Here is a 24,781-nt window from a genome sequence, read left to right as displayed (position 1 = left end):
GTTTCTCAGCCTTTAACAGAGTCTGATATTCCTGCTAAAGGGTTGAAGAGAAATAATTTTAAACTGGTCCAAAACATTACTGCCACACTCCACAGAACAAGTGAAGGGCAATTCTATAACTGGGTGTTCACAAAATTACAGAATACTAGCAGTCACACATGTAAGTATAAACTTACCTATAAAGGTGCTGGCAGGATGCCTAAGTGCTATTCTGTAAGGGTATGTGGCATAGGACTAGATTCTGTAAATGGTGTCCAAATTTGGGCAATGAAAAAAAAAAATGAGCGCTGGGTGCGATTCTATAAACGGCGTTATGAGTTGGGTGCCGTTTATAGACAAGTGTGCAACACCAGGATCCATGCCCAACTTTGAGCGTGAGGATTTACACCAACTGAAACCTGGTGTAAATCCTTGGGTGTAAATTAGACACAGATCCCCTGAATTCTATAATAGTGCATGCATCTTTAGTGAATGCCCTGACACATCCATGCTCCTCTTATGGCCACACCCCCTTTTCAGCTGCACATTGTAAGATTTACGTGTGCATCTTTATAGAAAAGCGCTTAGCAAGATGCACACGTAAATCCAAATTGTTGCCAATTAATGCCATTAATTGATTGTTAGCGCCCAATTATAGGCACTAATTGATTGTTACTCAATTAATTTTTGTGCACCCTCAAATTTACATACACAATTTTGAGCACCATATTTTATTTATTTGGATTTTGCTCACACCTTTTTCAGTAGTAGCTGAAGGCGAGTTATATTCAGGTACACTGGGTATTTCTCTGTCCCAGGAGGGCTCACAATCTAAGTTTGTACCTGAGGCAATGGAGGGTTAAGTGACTTGCCCAAGATCACCAGAAGTGGGATTTGAACCGGTCACCTCTGGATTGCAAGACCGGCGCTCTAACCTCTAGGCCACTCCTCCATGGGGGGAGGGAGGATAGTATGTAAATGGAAGTGGGATATACACATGGACAGAGCACAGACAGAGCTCCCACTTATACTTCAAGGGCCCTGTTTACTAAGGTATGCTAGCATTTTTAGCACGTGCTAAAAATTAGCATGTGTTAACACTAGAGACACCCATAGGAATATATGGGTGTCTCTAGTGTTAGCATGTGCTAAAAATGCTAGCGTGCCGACAGCGTGGCTCAGTAAACAGGGCCCTTAGTTTCAGATGTCCTTGCCATATTTACACAACTGCAGTTACATCAGATCTATGGCTGTTTTAACTGCGGGCACATACATGTAAGATGCGTCGGTAGGTTACACTAGTATTCCATAATGGAATCTGGGCACAGTCACATGATTTCATCGGTAGACATTGGCGGTGTCCTTGCAGTTGTCGAACATTTGTGTTATTTTGCTGTCAGTGCATTTTTCAAGAAGTGTTTTTGTATGTTTATGGTGGTGAAGAATTTTAAAGACACCACATAGCCCCTGACGCAGCCCCTGTGTGGGCGAAACACAGCCTGTGTCAGGCATCATTCTGGTTTGTGTTTTATAAATAAACATTGTCTCTACCTTCATTGATCTGCTTGTTTTCTTTTCCACGTTAAAATAGGTTCTCACCATGTGCCCTCAGGGTGCTTAAGTGGAGGCACCCTGTTACAGAATTGCCCCGTTATTGTACATTTTACCAAATATCTAACATATTTCCCTCCATATTCCTTGGTTTCTCACATAGCTGATCATTCAGTTCAGACTTTAATGCCGTAGAACCTTACAGTATGGAATATCAACAGCTTTATGCCTGCCACACTGTGATTGATGTTGCTTAACAGACTTTGGGGCTCATTTTCAAAAGAGAAAAACATCCAAAACGTGGCATAAATCTGCATTTTGACGTTTTTCTCACAAAAATGTCCAAATTGGTATTTTTTTAAACCAAATTTTAGACATTTTTCTATGAAGTCCATCAGAAGTGCGTTCAGATCACCAAGGGGTGTGCCACAGGGTGTGTTAAGGGCAGGATATGGGCATTCCTAACACTTAGATGTTTTTCTGTCATAACAGAGCAAAACAAAACCATCCAGGGCTATAAATTGGATGTTTTTGTCCTGACCGGTTTATCAATGAATAAGCCACAAAAAAGTGCCCTACATGACCAGATGACTACTGCAGGAATAAAGGAATGATACCGCCTTATTCCTTAAGTGTTCACTGACCCCCCTCCCATCTCACAAAGATATAAGTGAATTAAAAAAAAAAAAAACAACCTCTATGACAGCTTCAGATGTTGTATCAAGTCCTATTAGAGCAGCAAGCAAGATCCTGGAATAGCCTAGTGGTCGGTGCAGTGCACTGAAGGAGACTGAGGCCAATAATCCACATTATTACGCTTGTGGTGGAATGTGTCAGCACCCTCCCCCAACCCCCCCCCCCCCAAAAAAAAAAAAAAGCTACTGTACCCACATATAAGTGAAACCTGCAGCCATAAGGGCTATTGTAGTGGTGTACAGTTGGGTAAGGTAGTTTTTTTTTGTGGGTTTTGAAGGGCTCACCATACAATATAAGGGGGTAATGGTGAGATGTGTACCTGGGACATTTTATATGAAGTTCACTGCAGTGCCCCCTAGGGTGCAACACTGCTCTGCTGGGATACCTGTGTGGCTAGTCTACTAGGAAAGCCCTGCCAGCTCACCATTTAATGGTTCTACCAGCAGTCCGAAACATTTTATAGTTCCTAACTCCGTATCAGAAATAATATTCTTGTAAGGGTATGCAAAAGCTTCTTGGTTGATGAATAAACGTAACACCCTGAATTGTTAAATGCATTTTATATTTTATTGCGATATTCTTATCTCTGAAAATGGGAAGGCACAGTTGGAAAAAAAAAAAGAAAACATTTAAAGCTCTTTGACCAATAGCAAATGTTAGAAGTATGAAAAATAGCTTTTAATTACCTCTGTTGAGCGAGGCTGAGCTATTTATATCTCCAGTAATGAAGGAAGACTCTGACTGTTTTCGAACTGTATCATTCCACATCCTGCGAATTCGGCTCTGGTTGAAGGCAAAAAGTAGAGAGAGGGAGGATTAAACTACAACTGCCAATGAATTATCAACAAATATATGCTAATCTTTTAAACCTTTTTTTTTTAACAAACAGAATGATAACATTCAGGTCTGAAAACATTCTCTATTAGCTAGAACGGAACATGTGAGAACTATGGTACACGAAACAAAACATTTGAAAATTTAGAAGAAAGAACGAAAGGCTGTGGCAATTTATAGACTATTTGGCAGCAAAAGAATAAAAGAAATGTTAAAATGGTTGAAGAAAATAATAAATTTCAAATAAGGAGCCATTGCCCCAGTCATTCATATGGGGGGGGGGGGGGGGGTGTGGAATCTACATTTAACTGTCAAACCAGGAATCTGCTTCTCAGGCTGCTTCTCAGTGGCAATAGTGGAATGGCAACAATCAAAGGTATTTCCATAGGAAAATGATGTTTTATGCATAGAAATTTACTGTTTGACTATTGCACACTATGTTGGCAAAAGCATGTGTCAACATTACATATGCTTTTACCCAAATATGTTGTCTTCAAGCATGTGATATTAGGTCAGATGAGGCACCTATATGTGGAGTTTTGGCTTCTCAAAAACGTCAGACGCCATCTTGCTTTTTAAAAAGTCCAGGCAGAAAAGCAGTCATAACCAGTAGAATGGGGTGGTCGCCTGAGGCCATGGTCTGTCCAACATTTTGTAAAACACAGCATTAGCAAATAGAGAGAACTTGGGAACATGGCAAGAGATTTCTTTTTCTGGCTCCTCCCATTCAGATAGATTCAGCATGCCTTACATGTATACTCCCACAGTTACATCAGTCATGGACCTGGCATAACTGTAAGCGCTTACATACAGCAGGAGTACACATCACTGACAGTATACTGCAGCTTACAGGCATAAGTGGTAGCTCTGCTCAGGATCCACCAATATGCACTACCTCTTGAACTTATGTGCTAGGGGTACTTACACACACCATTACTGAGTAGCACTTAGCCACCTTGCTAGCACTTTCAGGAGTAAAGGGTCATTTTACTAACCTGCAGTAAGCACTAACATGTGCTCACCACAGCTTACAGTGCCCTACCGCAGGGTGGGCTCAGGTGTCCTGCAGTGATGTGGGCATTGGTGCGTGCTTTCCATGTGCTAAAAAATAGATTTTATTTTTTTAGCACTGGGGTAGGTCATGGCGGAGAGTACGTGTGTTCTGCGCAAATCAGTCAGCGCAGCTACATTGTTGCATGCTATTAGCACACGAGTAGCGCATTAGCCCTTACTGCCTACAAAATAGGCGGAAGAGGGGCTCACCTGCTAATGACCATACGCTAATGGGAAAATTAGCATGTGCCTATTAATCCAAAAAATAGAAAACTAGGCCATTTTATCTATGCGGTAAAAATGGCCTTAGCATTTGGGAATGACCTGCGTAAGCAAGCACTAAGGCCACTTTTTAGTGCAGTTAAGTGTACACTTAGGCGCATAAGTGCTGGTATTGTGTACATTAGCATGTGCCGGTTGTAGAACTGCTCATCACATGCCCAGGGCAGATGCTGGCTACAACCCCTGCATTTACAGTGTGTGCATTAAGTGCAAAACCTTACCACACTTGAGTAAAAGGGTCCCTGATTGTCAAGCCGGCAGCAAATTCTTGTGTTAACTGCTTAATGTGCTTTCACAAAAGGCTCCCTACGTTACGACTTTCAAAGGATAATTTTATAACTGAGTGCGACCTTTTCACTTTGTGGAGTCAGCCAAGATTTCAAAGCAAAATTCATGCACAATAATTAGTGTAGAACACGCCTATTCTCTGTCCTGACCCGTTCCCAAAAAAAAAAAAAAAAACTGTGGGACACCTGAGCACATCCTACGGTAAGGCCTTTTTTGCTGCAGTAAGCATGCATCAGTGCTTACTGCAGCTCAATAAAAGGACCCCTACATTTTTGTTAAGTAGCCATTGTCTAGATAAGGCAGGGATGCGAGATACATGATGGGCTGGTACAGGCTGGCCATTTACTGTTCTTGTTGAAGATTTGGGAGGTTTCTGGCAGTCATTTGTGATGATGATTACAAAGTTACCTCCTCTTACAAAGCTGTGCTAGCGGCTGACATGCAATAATGCCGACACAGCCCAGAATGGGCTATGTCGGCATTACTGCATGTCAGCCGCTAACACAGCTTTGTAAAAGGAGGGGTTTAGTCTCTTTAGCATAACTTTTTTTTGTTTGCCTTTTTGGAGCATTCAGGATGGAAGAAGTAGTGGCTATGCCTAAGAGTAAGATAGGGAAATCAGATATAATTAACACACCTTTTATCAGAGTATATCCTCCATCTGATAACCTACCAATAAAAAAAAAGACAGACTGTGACGGGGCTGGTAGGTAGTTGACTGTACAGTACTTATTGCTTTTTGTTGACGAGGCCTACAGGAGGCTTAAAGTTTTCTGTGTAGATACTTTTCTACTATTGTGTAATATCAATTTTCAGCTGTTAAACATTTCCTTTGGGGTCAACGTAGCAGCACAAGTGGGGTTGTGGAACACATTCTCTTTATACCGGGACTGCCATTAGTGTCATAGAGTCAGTTCTCTTGAATACTGTCATCTAGCATATTGTCAGATAGATGCTTGGCTCTTTTGCTCCACAGTTTAGGCCTGGGCTGAGCATGTTGCAGAAGAGCAGGTAGTAAAATTTGTGTTTTCTATTTCAGTCTTCATCCAGGAAGGCAAATTGCCTGGACTGTGGGCCATTTGTTCACTTTATGCAAAAAAATATGGAATTTGTCTGAGCTGGAAAATAATTTGTCTTGCTGTGTGGTTGTTCAGGCAAAGGGGGATGTCCTGGGTCAGCTGCCTCCTATGGTCCAGCAGAAGATTTGGGCACTGGCACACCTAGATGTAGTTAGTGTGCATCCAGGTGGCAACGTTTGAAACAGATGGTACTGTGAGCTGTAGATTGGTGCCATCAGAAAACATGTAGCCATGTTGATGCTACAAATTGCTGGTACACTAACTATTCTGAGGCTAAAAGAAAGAGACCATACGGTATTTTGCAAAGTCACAGTCTTAAGAGATGAAATCATTACGCTGGATCTTTGCCACAAATCAGGGACAGTTTACACATCTGGGTTTCGGATATTTGTAAGGGTGTTACCATTTTAGTGGTATTCATTTGTCAGCCTTAGAATATTTAAATTCAATTTACTTGGATTTGGCTCATGCCTTTTTCAATAGCAGTTCAATATGAATTACATTCAGGTACACTAGGGATTTCCCTATCCCTGGAGGGCTTATAATCTAAAAAAGCAAGTCTGTAACTGAGCGTATACAGTTACGCATGCAAGGCACAGAACAGTGTCATGTAAGTGCAGTTCAAGCTATGCAAGGGGAGCCATACACATAGGCGGAGCTTGGGAGGGCTGCCACTTACACGTGCAACTTACGAAATACTGTAAGTTATGCATGTTACATGCCATACTTAAACATGCCTATTCACACCTGTCATTAATCTGGTCTAAATGGGTACAGTGGTGGAAATAAGTATTTGATCCCTTGCTGATTTTGTAAGTTTGCCCACTGACAAAGACATGAGCAGCCCATAATTGAAGGGTAGGTTATTGGTAACAGTGAGAGATAGCACATCACAAATTAAATCCGGAAAATCACATTGTGGAAAGTATATGAATTTATTTGCATTCTGCAGAGGGAAATAAGTATTTGATCCCCCACCAACCAGTAAGAGATCTGGCCTCTACAGACCAGGTAGATGCTCCAAATCAACTCGTTACCTGCATGACAGACAGCTGTCGGCAATGGTCACCTGTATGAAAGACACCTGTCCACAGACTCAGTGAATCAGTCAGACTCTAACCTCTACAAAATGGCCAAGAGCAAGGAGCTGTCTAAGGATGTCAGGGACAAGATCATACACCTGCACAAGGCTGGAATGGGCTACAAAACCATCAGTAAGACGCTGGGCGAGAAGGAGACAACTGTTGGTGCCATAGTAAGAAAATGGAAGAAGTACAAAATGACTGTCAATCGACAAAGATCTGGGGCTCCACGCAAAATCTCACCTCGTGGGGTATCCTTGATCATGAGGAAGGTTAGAAATCAGCCTACAACTACAAGGGGGGAACTTGTCAATGATCTCAAGGCAGCTGGGACCACTGTCACCACGAAAACCATTGGTAACACATTACGACATAACGGATTGCAATCCTGCAGTGCTCGCAAGGTCCCCCTGCTCCGGAAGGCACATGTGACGGCCCGTCTGAAGTTTGCCAGTGAACACCTGGATGATGCCGAGAGTGATTGGGAGAAGGTGCTGTGGTCAGATGAGACAAAAATTGAGCTCTTTGGCATGAACTCAACTCGCCGTGTTTGGAGGAAGAGAAATGCTGCCTATGACCCAAAGAACACCGTCCCCACTGTCAAGCATGGAGGTGGAAATGTTATGTTTTGGGGGTGTTTCTCTGCTAAGGGCACAGGACTACTTCACCGCATCAATGGGAGAATGGATGGGGCCATGTACCGTACAATTCTGAGTGACAACCTCCTTCCCTCCACCAGGGCCTTAAAAATGGGTCGTGGCTGGGTCTTCCAGCACGACAATGACCCAAAACATACAGCCAAGGCAACAAAGGAGTGGCTCAGGAAGAAGCACATTAGGGTCATGGAGTGGCCTAGCCAATCACCAGACCTTAATTCCATTGAAAACTTATGGAGGGAGCTGAAGCTGCGAGTTGCCAAGCGACAGCCCAGAACTCTTAATGATTTAGAGATGATCTGCAAAGAGGAGTGGACCAAAATTCCTCCTGACATGTGTGCAAACCTCATCATCAACTACAGAAGACGTCTGACCGCTGTGCTTGCCAACAAGGGTTTTGCCACCAAGTATTAGGTCTTGTTTGCCAGAGGGATTAAATACTTATTTCCCTCTGCAGAATGCAAATAAATTCATATACTTTCCACAATGTGATTTTCCGGATTTAATTTGTGATGTGCTATCTCTCACTGTTACCAATAACCTACCCTTCAATTATGGGCTGCTCATGTCTTTGTCAGTGGGCAAACTTACAAAATCAGCAAGGGATCAAATACTTATTTCCACCACTGTATGTCTATGTATTTATTTATTGCATTTGTATCCCACATTTTCCCACCTATTTGCAGGCTCAATGTGGCTTACAATACATCGTGGGTAGTGGAAATATAATAGAAAATAGACATTTAGTGTTACAGAAAATTTTTAGCAACATGATAATGATAAAACATGATAGTAGTATAACAAGCAGATATTATAAGACATTTCTAACTATGTGTGGAGGAGTTATGTATATTCACATTGTCTACATTTGGGCGCATCAATGCAGGTTCATGTTAGTATTCTATAATGCTATCCAGATGATCATTTTATTATCTATTTACTTCATGGATTTATATCCTGCTTTAAAATCAAAGCGGGTCACAATAAAAAAACATTCACAATATAAAACATAACCATCAGACATTAACGGGCATATAAACTCATAAACCTTAAGCAACTGTAAACGTACTGGAAAGAGCTGCTAAAACAGACTAATCTTCATCCATCAAAAAAAAAAGCTTTTACAAAATAAAAAGTTTTGAACAGTTTCTTAAACAGTTGATAGTCTGTACAAAGTCTTAAATAAACCGGCAGGTGATTCCACAAATTCCCCCAAGCTACCAAAGAAGCAAGATTCCTTGTTTATGATAAATGACAAACAGACACATCTAATTGTCTAGATAATGGCAGCATTCCACTGCACTGCAGGGTCACATCAGCAATGCATTGTGGTGGGTGTAGGGTATTGGGCTCCGTGATTCCACTAGCTTGTGGCAAATGCTCACGATGTTGGTAGTTGGTAGGTTCTACTCCCATGGTGCTTTTCCCCCTGCTTACTGGGTCAGAGTGTGCCCTGTTTTGTTTCCGGTAGTCCATGAGGTAGTGGCCATTTTTGTAAGCCAGTTTTAGATCCCTTTCATGTGTTAGCCACGTTACAGAACTTAGTTCTTCTCTTGAATGTTGCTGAAAGAGGGCATTGTACAGCATTCTGCCAGCTCTGACCTACCGCTCATCTCAGTACCAGGGAGACTCGTTGCCAGTGGGGCACAACCTCTGATCTGCAGTTGACTGTGAGTAAGCGTGCTTATTCCAATAAAGGACGTTTTCAGAGAGATTAGTCTTCAGGTGTCAACTGGTGTGCCAATGTTATATAGCAGCAACAAGTCCTAGAGGCCTGCGTGTATGCAGGTCCCTGGAGCACTTTTAGTGGGTACCGCAGTGCACTTCAGCCAGGTGGACCCAGGCCCATCCCTCCCTACCTGTAACACTTGTGCTGTTAAATGGGAGGTCTCCAAAACCCACTGTACCCACATGTAGGTGCCCCCTTCACCCCTAAGAGTTATGGTAGTGTTGTACATTTGTGGGTAGTGGGTTTTGGGGGAGGGGGGTTGGGTGCTCAGCACCCGTGGTAAGGGAGCTATGCATGTGGGAGCTTTTTCTGAAGTCCACCGTACTGACCTCTAGGGTGCCCAGTTGGTGTCCTGGCATATCAGGGGGGCCAGTGTACTACGAATCCTGGCCCCTCCCATGACCAAATGGCTTGGATTAGGACGTTTTTGAGCTGGGCATTTTTAGTTTCCATTATCACTAAAAAAAACAAACGCCCAGCTGAAAAACGTCCATTTTTTCGAAAATACGGTCTGTCCCGCCTCTTCACGTACCCGTTTTCGGACATAGACGCCCATGGAGATAGGCGTTCACGTTCAATTATGCCCCTCCACGCATACTGACAAAAATGTTCATTTATTTATTAAAAGAATTTTATTCCGCACTATCACAAGTGTTCTAGGTGGATTACAATGCTTCAGATACATAATACAATAAAAACAAACTAAAAGAAACAGCCATCTATAAAAACTCTCAGGCATCATAATTACCCCATTTTGACTTCACATTTTGACTTTATCATAATCACCTCCATGAAAAAACGCCATCAGACGTCTATAATTATATCAAGAAAGATTTTTCAATCAGATCTCTTCATATGCTTGTAAGAATAAAAAAGTTTCCAATTCTCTCTTGAATTTCCCCAAATCCTGGATCCCTCTCGATCTCATGGGCAATGCATTCCACAATTGAGGTCTCACAATATAAAAAAATTAGCTTTGATACTTGCTCAATTTAATCACATGATGTCACAGGACATCTAACAAAAATGTATTTATTAACCTTAATGATTGTACAGGTAGATAAAGTGAAGTTTAGCAGTAAACACCTTAGAGATCTATCCAATTAATACTTTTACATGGCAGAGGTATAGCATGTCCAGGAGTGGATTCTGGGTATGGCACAGGTATAGCGTTGTCCAGGAGTGGATTCAAGATTTACACCCATTGGTTATAAAGTATGCAATAGGTGAAAATGTACAGTTTCTGCAGGGTTTGTGCTAGTAATTTCTACAGGCATGTAATAGGCAGCTGGATGTCTATATAAAATAGACACCCCTTGGTCTTCCCACCTAGGTGATCGGCTATATAATTAGGCATTGATATTCAGTGACACAGGTATAAGTGGCTCCTACTCAGATAAGTGCCAGCCTCCAGGGCCAGTTGGTAATTTTCGGTAGCATTACCTGGATTATGTCACTGAAAATTATCACTGACAAACCTAGCACCATCCAAATGGTGCTGGGTGGCCTGGGATGGACCTGAGGCAGAGCCTGCCCTTAACCAGGTACCAGCAATTTTCAGACCAACACCTGGATAGCTTGCTGGATAAAGTTAGAACAACAATTTAGAACAGTATTACAACCTGTAGTCTTAAATCACCTGGCTTATAGTAATGCTATATATGTGGGTCTCCTAAAGTCTATTTCAAATAGAGAATACAGAATTTGGTTGCAAAGACAGAGCACCATGAGACACAGCCATGTCATTTCTAGTTGTATTGCCCTGGCTTAGCATTTCAGGCATTTTATGCAATTAGACCAGTGCCAATTTGGAGTTACTGCCTGGTTACCGCGTGGCCCATGCGGTAATTTAATTTTGATGTGCATCTGGTACGTGCATCCAAAAAGTAATTTTTATTTTCTAAAGTGCATCAGCTACGCACTTAGGTCATTACCGCCCGGTTAACACATGAGACCTTACCGCAAAGTCAATGGGTGGTGGTAAGCAGGGGCATTTTCAAAAGACAAGGGTGCCCATCTTCCGACACAAATCAGGAGATGGGCATCCTTCTCTTAGGGTCGCCCAAATCGGCATAATCGAAAGACGATTTTGGGTGTCATCAACTGCAGTCCGTCGCAGGGATGACCAAAGTTCACAGGGGCATGTTGGAGGCGTAGCGAAGGTGGGACTGGGGCATGCTTAAGAGATGGGTGTCCTTGGCCGATAATGGAAAAAAGAAGGGCATCCCTGACGAGCATTTGGTCGACTTTACTTGGTCCATTTTTTTTCACGACTAAGCCTCAAAAAGGTGCCCAAACTGACCAGATGACCACCGGAGGGAATCGGGGATTACCTCCCCTTACTCCCCCAGTGGTCACCAACCCCTTCCACCCTAAAAAAAAATAATTTTTTTGCCAGCCTCTATGCCAGCCTCAAATGTCACACCCAGCTCCATGACAACAGAATGCAGCTCCCTGGAGCAGTTTTAGTGGGTGCAGTGCACTTCAGGCAGGCAGACACAGGCCCACCCCCCCTACTTGTTACACTTGTGCTGGTAAATGTTAGCCTTTCAAAACCCACCCGAAACCCACTGTACCCACATGTAGGCGCCCCCTTCACCCCTTAGGGCTATGGTAGTGGTGTACAGTTGTGGGAGTGGGGATGGGGGGCTCAGCACCAAAGGTAAGGGAGTTATGCACCTGGGAGCAATTTGTGAAGTCCACTGCAGTGCCCCCTAGGGTGCCCGGTTGGTGTCCAGGAATGTGAGAGGGACCAGTGCACTACGAATGCTGGCTCCTCCTACGACCAAATGGCTTGGATTTGGTCATTTTTGAGATGGGCGTCCTCGGTTTCCATTATCGCTGAAAACCGGGGACAACCATCTCTAAGGACATCCTTAATGTTGAGATTTGGACGTCCCCGACCGTATTATTGAAACGAAAGATGGACGCCCATCTTGTTTCGATAATAGCGGTTTCCCCGCCCCTTCGCCGGGATGGGCATCCCCGTTCGATTATGCCCCTCAAGGTCTCAGACCCAAAATTGATGCGTGTCAATTTTTATTTTGCAGCGCGTCCATTTTTAGCAAAAAATTTAAGAAGGCCTTTTTACAGGCACGCTGAAATTAGATCTGCGAGCGCCCAAAACCCGCACCTACACTACTGTAGGCCATTTTTCAGTGCACCTTAGTAAAAAGACTCCTCAATATGTCATGTCTAGCACCCCAAAGTTTCTGGTTCAAGGGGTCTCCTTTTTGTGAGCATTTCCTGTATGACACAACAATTTATTCTGAATAAAACAGGTGACAGATTATGAGTGATTCCGGAAGTTACAGACATCTTGAAGAATGGAAGGGAATTTATGGTATTCACTAGGAAGTGAATAAGTGTAGCTTAGATTATATGTATGCTCCTGAGCCGGGGGGGGGGGGGGGGGGGGGTCAGTGGAACTGTGGGGAGAGAAGGTGGGGGACAGTTAAATTGTAAGCTGATGGCTCATTTTTGTTTCAGTATATTTATGCTTTGATACTTGTATTGTAATCCACCGTGTACACTTCTTGAAATTACAAGGCAAAAGACAAGTATTAAATTAAATTAAAATACTAGCAATAATATATTAATTCTAATCATTCACCATTTTGAATAGTCCAGACTTTATTAACAGCACTTATAGATCCACTACTTTGCTATTAGTGTTTTCATACTGTGTGCCTGACTCGGGTGAACTGCTGGTCAGTATTTTCACGTCTCTACCACAGTGACATATGAATGAATGAGTGGAATTTAAAGAATATGTGGATCCTGTTTTACCCTGAAGCAGCCTAATTGGCGAAACTAGTCGGCTGGATCTTATCTTGTACTACACGCTGTTCTTACGTTAAGTCACATTTGATTTTTGGGTTACCAGCCAGACTTGCTTGTCTTGTTTGAGCCTGCACAGCACCCGCAGCTGCCTTGTGATTGCTGCATCTGAATCTCAGCTGCTGCTGGGCTTATTAGCCATTTGGAAACTCTCTGCTTTGCCTTTGCATCGTCTAAGGTCCCTGGTACGTTGGGGTGCTGGTGCACTTCTGCCTAGTCCAGTTTATAGTCGGTAATTCTTGCCTGATTCTAGTTTAGTCTTTGTGTAGCTTTGAGTTCTGTATTGCTTGTTTCCCAGTTTTGTTTCTTGTTTGTAGTTCGGTGTGTAGTTCTTAGGTTGTCTATGTTTCTTGTTCAGTGGCTGCCTGGCAGCTTTCAGTTCTGTCTCTTGTCTGTCTGAGAGTCCTAGTCTAGTATTCTGCCTAGCCCCCTGAGTGTTCTAGACCCTGTGTGTATCCTGCTGGTACCTAGTTCCTGCCCTGTCCGGCAAGTCCTGCCGGCCACCTGCACCCAGGGGCTCAACTCCTGAGGAACGGTGGTCAAGTGCAGGTGAAGTCTAGCTGTCCCTGTCCGAGTTCTGTCCTATCCCTGTTTGGGGTGGTTTTGCCTGCCACTCCTCGGCAGTGGCTCAAGGGCTCACAAACCTGGTTCCTGCCTTGAAAACATGACACAAGGCCAACTGAATCTGAATGGGCCACTTACAGAGAAATATCCAATAAAGCACAATACACTGTCCCAAAATGTAACTTCACAAGAAGCAACTATGAATTTATTTTGGATTTCAGACTTATTACTTGCCTTTTCCAAATCTGAGGTGAAGACAACTTAGGCATCCATAAATATCAATGTAATCAGGACAAAAACACAGATCAGCTCCTGACTGTTTTAAACTCTTCCACCAAATGCTGTATGGTTCTTTAACCCATATCAAAAAAATAAATAACTTCCAACGAGGAAGCACGGTTACTTACCTGTAGTAGGTGTTCTCCAAGGACAGCAGGATATAAATCCTCACGTACGAATCACATCATTTGATGTGAGAACATTTCTCCAGGACTGAATACAGAGCTTTTGAGTCTGTTCAATCACACATGCACACCTCTTCGCATCTGCTGCTGTTTCTCATGACCATATTAGTCCACTATAAGCCTCACTAAATACAACTCCTCAGGGAGGTGGGAGGGTATTAGAGAACAATGCTACAGGTAAGTAACTTTACTTTCTCTGAGGGAACGCAGGATACTAAAATCCTCACAACATGCAACTCCCTTGCTACTGGCTGACTTCAACAAAAAGAAGGGAATTAGATAACCAGTGGCATAGCAACTGGCAGACATCTCAACTGTTTCTGGTGCCAACAAGCCTTATGTGTTATTTGCTTGTTTATTTCTTTGTTTAAAAGTAGCCTTGAACTGAAAGAAATGGGCCTCGGTGATGGCAGTTTGGGAGGGGGGGGGCTAGTTAGATTCCAATTCTAAATACAGTCTGGAAGACTTTCTGGTTAAACCTACTTTCACAACAGGAGTTGTGTTCTTGGTAGTAGTATGAAGTAAATGTGTATACTGAAGGCCATGTTGCATCTCTGCAAATATATTCTATGGTGGCTGATCTCAAATGGGCTACTGATGGCTGCCATGGTTCTGACATTATGGGCCTGATATGGGTCTCTAGAGTCAGTTTTGCTTGGGTATAAATCAGGGATATGTACTCTGCCAGTGAATTGTATGGTTTGTGTCTGCCATTGGCATTCCCCATGCTGTTGACGTCAAAAGAAAAACAAAAAGCTGGGTAGCCTTTCTACTGGCTCTAGCTTTTTCAGCTGTTTTCTGTATTCCTGTGTTAAATCCTTGTTAAGTTTCTTATACTATGCATTATTGGCAGTGCATTTTGTCTAGTGAAAAAGGTGCCGGTACTCAAATGCCAGGCCACCCCTTCAGGGGTGGGCTCATTACTGAGGGACCCACCCCACAATAGCCAGGCCCCCTGCAATCAGTCGCAGAATCTATGACAAGGCAGAATTGGTGTAAAGAGCCTGAGCTCTTTTATAAAAACTTAGGGGCCATGGGTCAATTTTTGCAGACATTGGAAAAGGTGCCGGTACTCAGTACCCCTTCAAAAAAAGCCCTGATTATTGGAGACTTGTCTATACACCTCTTCTATATATTTCTCTGTGTCCATAATCACTACAGCTCCTACTTTGCCTGCTGGTATGATGGTGATGTTCTATTTGATCTGCAGATTTCTCAGCTCTTTCCAGTGGGGAAATGTTGTATAAGAGTGGGGTTTCCTTCCCATACAGTTATCTAGTTTGTGATTATATTTCCACAGAGGGGTAAAGTAAGTGTTCTTTCTTTTGACTTTGCAATGCAGTGCATTAGAAGTTCCTTTCTTTTGTGGAAAGGTTTCCTTAGACACAGTTTTCTGAAGGATTCCCCCAGATCAGAGCAGAGTTAGAATTCTGCCCATTTGGTTGAAGGGCAGAATATGAGCCCTTTCGATAGGACTGAGACATCATGCTCTAATTGTTATGACCACAAAGTTGTATTATCCCTACGATATGTGCACGTCTATCAGTGTTGGTGCAGGTTTGTTTCTGGGGACCTGATGATTATGTTTGTAGTAGTTGCTCTATGATTGTGCTCTATGATCTCCAGGAGGAAAACTTCTTCACTGCTCTCAAGTCCTGCCTATGGACACCAATATCTTAAATACAGCCCTGCTGCTCAGAAATAGATGTTAAAAGTCAGCAAGTCCAGAGGACAGCACATTAACAGCATGCCACCATACTCCCCTTGTTACCATCTATGCCAGGGCTACTCAAATGTTTTGGGTGGAGGTCCAGAAACTTTTGGCTGTATGAAACCGAGTCCACAAACTACTACATGCACATCATTTTTGTTCTCCTCTTTCTCACAGTTTCTCTTTCTCTCTTCTCATTGCACCCAACACAGATTCTTATTATCTCCTTTGCTAACTACATACTCACGGTCTTGTTCCACAGTTCAGATCTCCCTCTCACATGCATATATTATCTTGCTTTCTTTTCTCACTGCCCCCCCCCCCCATATCCTTTTTTGCTCTTACCTCTTTACTCTTGGTTTCCTCCCTTCACACACACACACACAATATGTTGCTCTGCCTCCCTTTGCCCTCCCCTCTCCTCCTGGTCCCTCTCCTGTACCTTAACAGGTGATCAGAAATCACAGTGATTCAAGGGGGTAACTGCTGGCTGGATCTGGGCCTTCACTTGGTCATGTCCCACCTTTGCTGAAACAGGAGGTTTAATCGGGGGGGGGGGGGGGTCGGGGAAGAAAGGACGTAAATGAGGGAAGGCCCTGGATCCAGCCAGCAGCCACCTACTTAAATTGTTGTGACTGCCAATCATGTCAGGGCCTAAAAACCAGCACCCTGGCAGTCCACACAGATAGGTTTGGTGGTCCAGATTGCGGACTGTGGTCTGCCATTTGAGTAGCTCTGATCTATGCCCTCCCTTTCATTATCATCCCCCCCCCCTCCAATTACCAACCAGATTCCCATTTGATCAGCAACTGAATTCTCCAATGTTTAGATATTCCCCATTATCCAGCAAACTCCTTGATGTCCAGAAAACCCCAACGCAGTACAGCTGCCTTTAAAGGAGGCTGGACTATATTCCAAAGAGATCAGGACTCACCACCATCTGACACCACTCATTTGCTTCCATACTACTGCACAGGCTCCAAATTTTCACCAACAAGAGCATGCCACTGAATGATGCCAGATATTGTACTGTGGATAACAAACTACTATTATCCTGGACAATCATCATTCATTTTTCTTTATCTATGAAGCGCAAAAATATTTGCTTGTATATTGGAAACATGGCAACAGCATAAAAAGGGTTGAATTAGTACAAGTCTGAAACACATCAGCAGTAGGGACAGCTATCAAGACTCCGACCTGAACTGCTATTCACATATCCTTTGATATTCATTCACAGTAACATAGTAGATGATGGCAGATAAAGGCCTGAATGGCCCAGCCAGTCTGTCTAACAGTCACACTCATTATCAATTCATGGTTAGACCAAGAATGAATCTGGTATAAAATACTTGATCCTGGTCTTTATTTGCCATTTCTGGGACACAGACTATAGAAGTGCATTCAGAACTGTCCTTACATTCCAACTACTGGAGTTGCTCTCAAAGCCCAATCTAGCCTATCCTGATCTGCCTTATGAAAAAATCTTGACTAGTGTGGCTTTTTCCACAACCTTTGCAGTGCTGCACAAGAAGGCTTGTGCTTCAGGCCTTAGCCTTTAAAGGAGCTCTGCAGCTTCCCCTAAGCTACAGAGAAAGTGGTACATCATTATCTACAGTGCAAAGTGTGTCTCCTATTTACTTACCTCATGCTCAGATCAATAATGGCAGGGCATTTAAGCTTCACATTCTTCAGGAGATTCTTTGGGAAATGGTAAATATCAATAGGCCAACAAGTTTGCACATTGATCGGAGTGTCCAGGGAGAGTAGCAAGTGCTTTTGAAAGTAGTTGGAGACTATTGGCTACAATCACCAAAGACAAAGCAAGAATTATGCACAACCACTGATTCTGTCCATGATCCCCATCCAATAAATTGTAAACCTTGTTTAATTCTGTGGAGGCTTTTAAACTGTCCAATTTAATTAAAACTATTCTTGGTACGTTCACAGTCAAGTGATGATCTCAGTCACACAGGGGACCCATTTCCCTGGTGCTAATTCATCTCATTTTCTGTATCTGTTACCATGTGTTCAACATATGCACAAGTCTCTTTTTAATGTGGCTACAGTTGGGAAGATTTTGAATATATACCAGGCATACTGTACTCTCTACAGATCCAAGGAAAAGGATCCTCTGTGTGGCTGAGATTGTCACTTGGCTCTCAGTGTATGAGGAGTATTTCAATTAAATGGACAGCTTAAAAACCTAGAACAATTTAATTTTGAAATTTAAACAGAAAAAGGATGAGGCTTATGACAAGATCTGAGGCAACATATGATTCTTGTGTTATCTTTTATGCTTTTACTCTCCATTTCCAGAACAGAATTCTGGGAAAGTGTGATTTTCCTAGTCCTTCCCCTCACTCCTCATTTTCACTCACTAGACAACGATATCCAAACTACAAACCTGTTCACCAATTGATATATAAATTTCCCAGGGAAACATCTGGAGAGCTACAAGCTGAATGCCCAAAAATTTCTGATGCAAGCATGAAGTATATAAATGTTATATATAATCTCCATGTTTGATAGATTTTTAAAAAATGGTTGAATTCAGTGTCATTATCTGTAAGAGTGCTGGTTTTGAAAATCCATGTATAGTGTATTATCGGAGCAACAGACTATATGGGGGGAGAATGTGACCATTGCTCTGACAATCCTTTATCGTTTATTCATTTTACTATACCGTTTCAAATTGTAGTTACAAAACAGAACGGTTTACATATTGATAAAAATCATAATAAAAACAAAACATAAAAGAACTCCATCAAATTGATAGGAAAGCAAGCTAAGACAGCCATTCTAAAAAGAAAAAAAAACACCAATTCTTACTAAGCAGGCCATTCATAACAAATACATGACTAACATATAATTCTGCTGCATCTTCAATTCTGCCTAATATTGCCTTTTATCACAGATTATTTTCAAACGTATTCTGAAATAAATGTGTTTTCAGAAATTTTCGAAATTGAATATAGGACTCTTCCAATCTAAGATGTGTTGGGAGACAATTCCAGAGAGAAGGAGCCAAAAAAAAAAAAAAAGGCTGAATTTCTGGTGAGTTCCCATCTGGCCTTCAGTGGAGACGGGATGATCAATCTATTGTCTGTAAGTGATCGGAGTGTTCGCCCAGGCGAGTACAGTAAGATAAGGTTAGATAAATACGATGGAATTAATAGATCAAGAGGCATATTTTCAAAGCACGTGGAGGGGCATAATGGAACAGAAACGCCTATCTCCATGGGCGTTTATCTCCGAGAACGGGTCCGTGAAGGGGCGGGGCGGATCGTATTTTTTAAAAGAAAAAGACGCCCATGTGTTATTCGCCAAGGTGTGAGCTGGGCGTTTTTGCTTTTCAGCGATAATGGAAAATGAAATCGCCCAGCTCAAAAACGAATAAATCCAAGGCATTTGTTCGTGGGAGGGGCCAGGATTCATAGTGCACTGGTCCCCCTCACATGGCAGGACACCAACCGGGCACCCTAGGGGGCACTTTTACAAAAACCAAATAAAAGGTAAAAGAGCTCCCAGGTGCATAGCACCCTTCCCTTGGGTGTTGAGCCCCCCAAATCCCCCTCAAAACCCACTGCCCACAAGTCTACATCATTACTATAGCCCTAAGAGGTGAAGGGGGGCACCTACATGTGGGTACAGTGGGTTTGGGGGGGTTGGACGACTAGTAGCATTAAGCAGCACAATTGTAACAGGTAGGGGGGGGATGGGCCTGGGTCCACCTGCCTGACGTCCACTGCACCCCCTAACAACTGCTCCAGGGACCTGCATACTGCTGCTTGGGAGGAGGGTATGACATTTGAGGGTGAAAGTAAAAAGTTGTGAAACATCATTTGTTGTGGTGGGAGGGGGTTAGTGACCACTGGGGGAGTCAGGGGAGGTCATCCCCGACTCCCTCTGGGGGTCATCTGGTCATTTAGGGCACTTTTGGGGGCCTTATTCGTCAAAAAACAGGGTCCAGGAAAAGTGTCCTAAATTCTAGCTCAAAACTGTTCCATTATCGGCGAAGGGCGCCCATCTCTGTTCGCCCGATAACCACGCCCCAGTTCCGCCTTCGACACGCCTTCGATACGCCCCCGTCAACTTTGTCCGCATCCGCGACGGAGTGCAGTTGAAAGCGTCCAAAGTTCGGCTTTCGATTATACCGCTTTATTTGTTTTTGTGAGAAGAACGCCCATCTCCCGATTTAGGTCGGAACTTGGGCGTTATTCTCGTTCGATTATAAGCTGGTTAGCCTCCCAAAGTTCCATAGGTTTCTATGGAACTTTGGAAGGCTAAGTGCTTTGAAAATGAGCCCCATAGTGCTTTATGAGTCAAGGTAAGGATTTTAAATTTTATTCTGGCTTCTACTGGGAGCCAGTGAAGTTGGAACAAGAGTGGCGTAATTCTGTCATGTTTTGAAGCCCTGCAGATGACACGAGCTGCAGTGTTTTGCATCATCTGTAAGCGCTTTATATTTATTTTAGTAAGTCCTGCATAAGCGACATTACAATAGTCCAGGCGTGTTGTGATATATGCATGTGTTAGTGTACATAGTGAAGCTTTATCAATTGAGTTTCTAATTGAACGTAGTTTTCGGAGATGATAGAAAGAGTTCCTAACTACCGCAGATATTTGTTCATTAAATGATAAAGCTGAGTCAATAATGACTCCTAGATATCTAAAGGATTGCACTGTTGGTATCGGTTTATCAAAGAAGGTAGGTATAACAGAAGGGATAGCATCATGACCCGTAATCCACGACGTAACAGTCTTGTCTGGGTTCAGTACTAAATGATGTCTTTTAAGACAGCTAGCTACTTCTTCAAGACCATTCTGAATGTGTATAAGTTCAAAATTTGACGGTTTTACATAGTGAATCAAAAGGAAATCATCAGCATATGAATAGAAACTAATACCCAATGATTGAATAAGTAGAGCAAGAGGATTGACATATATGTTAAACAGAATTGGCGATAGAACTGATCCTTGTGGTACCCCACAGGAAACAGGATATACTTTAAATGACCGGTTTGCAAGAAAAGAGGCAAACCAATCATAGATTGTACCTGTAATACCAATTTCTTTTAGCCGATGTAGTAGGAGATCATGATCTGTGAGGTCAAATGCAGCTGATAAGTCCAGTGATAAGTCCTGAAGGTCCCCACAAGAACATCTATCCCTTCCCAAAGATTTTCCCCCCACCCCACTGTAGGCCCCCTTACAATGCCTTGGTAGTCTAAGGTAGGTCCCCACTGAGATTCCAAGGGGGGCGGACGCGTGTTTTTGTAAAGGGCGGGGTCTTTGGCTCAGGGGTGGAATTTTTGGGTCAGGGTGGTATTATTGTGATCAGGAGGTCAGTGTTCAGGTGGGGGGGCCTGTGGGCTGGGCTGAGATTGCCAGGAGAAGAGGAGTTACTGCATGTGATTGGAGGGTCTGGGTGAGAATTGAGGGAGAAGGGGCTGCTTGTGATTGGAGGGTCCACATAAGATTGGTTGGAGAGGCACTATTTGTGACTGGAGGGTCTGGGTGAGATTAGGGGGCATCCAGGTGAGATCAGGGGCTGCTTGTGATCAGGGAGATCTGAGTGAGATTGTAGGGGCGCTGCTTGTGATCAGAGGGGATGCTTATGTTTGTGGGAGGGTCTGTGTGAGATTGGGGGTTTGGATTATAAGGGTGGGAGAAGAGCCATTCTTTATTTACAGTTGAACCTGTACCATGTTATATTTTTGCTCCTGTCCTCTGTCAGGCCCCCTGCTGCTTTGTGAAGGGAGGCTTCCTGTGGCAGGAGAAGGCTGGGTCTGTGTCCTGCTTCTGTGCCAGGTTATTGTATTAATTCTGCTTTGCTGTTTATTTATTTGATCATCTTTGGATGTGATATATAAAAGATCAGCTCTTTTGATTTCTTTCTTGTAGAATCAGATAAAATACTGATTTTGAAAGCATATTTTCATAACAAAGAGGAAATGTGTTGTGGCCAAAAAGTGCTCCTGCTCCTTGATGCATCCAAGGCAACCAAAATATGGAGGGAATTTTTCATTTGTGGTGACCCAGAATGTTGGCTCTGGATGCTACTTTTTTTTCCCGAGCTTTCCCTACAAATGCTTGATTTGAATAAAGGAAACAGGTACTCTACTCAATTAGGAAAGATTATTGAAGACAAACACAATGAAGAGTAGGAATATGGTGAAGTAGGAGTATAATTCACAAGTATCTTCAAGGGATATGTTTCTTTGTAATTTAAAGTGTTTTGACTTTGTTGGATCTCTGTTTTTTCTCTATAACATGGACTAAAGATTAATGGTAGTTTTCTTTTTTTTTTTTTTTGTGGTAAACTGGAATGCTTTTCTTTTTTATTATTATTTTGTTTGTTTCTGATACTTAGCATGGAAATTTGCAGGTTAGAAATTGTGGACATTTAAACTAAAAGAAAAGTAATAGGATATGAGACAATGAGGCATATTTTCAAAGCACTTAGCCTTCCAAAGTTCCATAGAAACCTATGGAACTTTGGAAGGCTAAGTGCTTTGAAAATATGCCTCTATGTGTTATTGTACAATAGAGACTGGTTACGAAAACAGATAACACAGAGAAGGTTTAAATGCTCATTTTGGTGAATAGCGGCATGCTCCTGTGATCTGTACTGAGACTAGTATTTTTGAACATATTTATAAATGATCTGAAAATGAGAATGAGTGAGATGATCGAATGTGCAAATGTTACAAATTTATTCAAGCTGTTAAATCACAGGTGAGCTCTGAAAAACTGCAGGAAGACCTTGTGAGACTGAGAGATTAGGGTTACTATATTTGCCCTGACAAAAAAAACAAGACACTAATAGTCACACCCATACACCCCACCACACCCGTCCTCTCCCCACCCCAAACCCTCTGTCACACTCCCACCCCCACCCCCATGCCACACAGTCACCTTGACTTGACCCTCCAAAGAAAACCATCCCCGTCTATAAATTACACCCCCCAAAATCTTTTTCCAGCCTTCCTCCACCCACCTTTTTTTTTTTTACAGCTTCCTCACCCCCTACCCTCTACCTACATTCCACATCCCCTCCCCTCCCGTATCTTATCGTGCCCTGTTGGTCTAGTGGCATCTTTGGAGCAGGAAAGGACTTCACTCTTTCCTGCCCGGCACTGCTGCTGCCTGCTTGCTGCAGATGCCACTTCAAAATGGCTGCCAAGACTTCAAGTGGTGACCTCGCAAGACTTCTGGGAGTCTCACAAGGCTGCCGTTTGAAGTCTCGGCAGCCATTTTGAAGCAGTCCCGGTAGCAAGTGGAAGACGTACTTGTCCTCTTTTTGAGAACAGTGTGGGACATCCAGGTAGGAGATTCCAGCTTGCCCATTTGTCCGCAAACCTGGACAAACAGGCAGGCTGGAAAGACCTACCCGGACATCACCCAGTGTCGTCAAAAAGAGGACATGTCCAGGTAAAACTGGGCATATGGTAATACTATGAGAGACTGGGTGTCCAAATAGCAAATGAAATTAAATGTGAATTAGTACAAAGTGATGCACAGACTAGGAAAAAATAGCCCAAATTATAGCTACAGTGGTGGAAATAAGTATTTGATCCCTTGCTGATTTTGTAAGTTTGCCCACTGACAAAGACATGAGCAGCCCATAATTGAAGGGTAGGTTATTGGTAACAGTGAGAGATAGCACATCACAAATTAAATCCGGAAAATCACATTGTGGAAAGTATATGAATTTATTTGCATTCTGCAGAGGGAAATAAGTATTTGATCCCCCACCAACCAGTAAGAGATCTGGCCCCTACAGACCAGGTAGATGCTCCAAATCAACTCGTTACCTGCATGACAGACAGCTGTCGGCAATGGTCACCTGTATGAAAGACACCTGTCCACAGACTCAGTGAATCAGTCAGACTCTAACCTCTACAAAATGGCCAAGAGCAAGGAGCTGTCTAAGGATGTCAGGGACAAGATCATACACCTGCACAAGGCTGGAATGGGCTACAAAACCATCAGTAAGACGCTGGGCGAGAAGGAGACAACTGTTGGTGCCATAGTAAGAAAATGGAAGAAGTACAAAATGACTGTCAATCGACAAAGATCTGGGGCTCCACGCAAAATCTCACCTCGTGGGGTATCCTTGATCATGAGGAAGGTTAGAAATCAGCCTACAACTACAAGGGGGGAACTTGTCAATGATCTCAAGGCAGCTGGGACCACTGTCACCACGAAAACCATTGGTAACACATTACGACATAACGGATTGCAATCCTGCAGTGCCCGCAAGGTCCCCCTGCTCCGGAAGGCACATGTGACGGCCCGTCTGAAGTTTGCCAGTGAACACCTGGATGATGCCGAGAGTGATTGGGAGAAGGTGCTGTGGTCAGATGAGACAAAAATTGAGCTCTTTGGCATGAACTCAACTCGCCGTGTTTGGAGGAAGAGAAATGCTGCCTATGACCCAAAGAACACCGTCCCCACTGTCAAGCATGGAGGTGGAAATGTTATGTTTTGGGGGTGTTTCTCTGCTAAGGGCACAGGACTACTTCACCGCATCAATGGGAGAATGGATGGGGCCATGTACCATACAATTCTGAGTGACAACCTCCTTCCCTCCGCCAGGGCCTTAAAAATGGGTCGTGGCTGGGTCTTCCAGCACGACAATGACCCAAAACATACAGCCAAGGCAACAAAGGAGTGGCTCAGGAAGAAGCACATTAGGGTCATGGAGTGGCCTAGCCAGTCACCAGACCTTAATCCCATTGAAAACTTATGGAGGGAGCTGAAGCTGCGAGTTGCCAAGCGACAGCCCAGAACTCTTAATGATTTAGAGATGATCTGCAAAGAGGAGTGGACCAAAATTCCTCCTGACATGTGTGCAAACCTCATCATCAACTACAGAAGACGTCTGACCGCTGTGCTTGCCAACAAGGGTTTTGCCACCAAGTATTAGGTCTTGTTTGCCAGAGGGATTAAATACTTATTTCCCTC

The 24,781-nt window shown here is 43.2% G+C and overlaps 1 protein-coding gene across 1 annotated transcript in view; it reads right to left on the bottom strand.

Moving 5' to 3' along the window:
• ADGRL3 (adhesion G protein-coupled receptor L3) overlaps positions 1 to 24,781 on the bottom strand; it is a 1,077,673-nt gene that overhangs the window by 59,935 nt on the left and 992,957 nt on the right. The window contains 1 exon segment of the mRNA XM_030194565.1: positions 2,913 to 3,009. Coding sequence (XP_030050425.1) covers positions 2,913 to 3,009 — 97 coding nt within the window.

This window comes from Microcaecilia unicolor, chromosome 2 (genome assembly GCF_901765095.1).
Source record: "Microcaecilia unicolor chromosome 2, aMicUni1.1, whole genome shotgun sequence".
Classification (NCBI taxonomy): domain Eukaryota; kingdom Metazoa; phylum Chordata; class Amphibia; order Gymnophiona; family Siphonopidae; genus Microcaecilia; species Microcaecilia unicolor.
The sequence above is the reverse complement of the archived record's forward strand: the minus strand, read 5'-3'. Positions and strand labels throughout refer to the sequence as shown.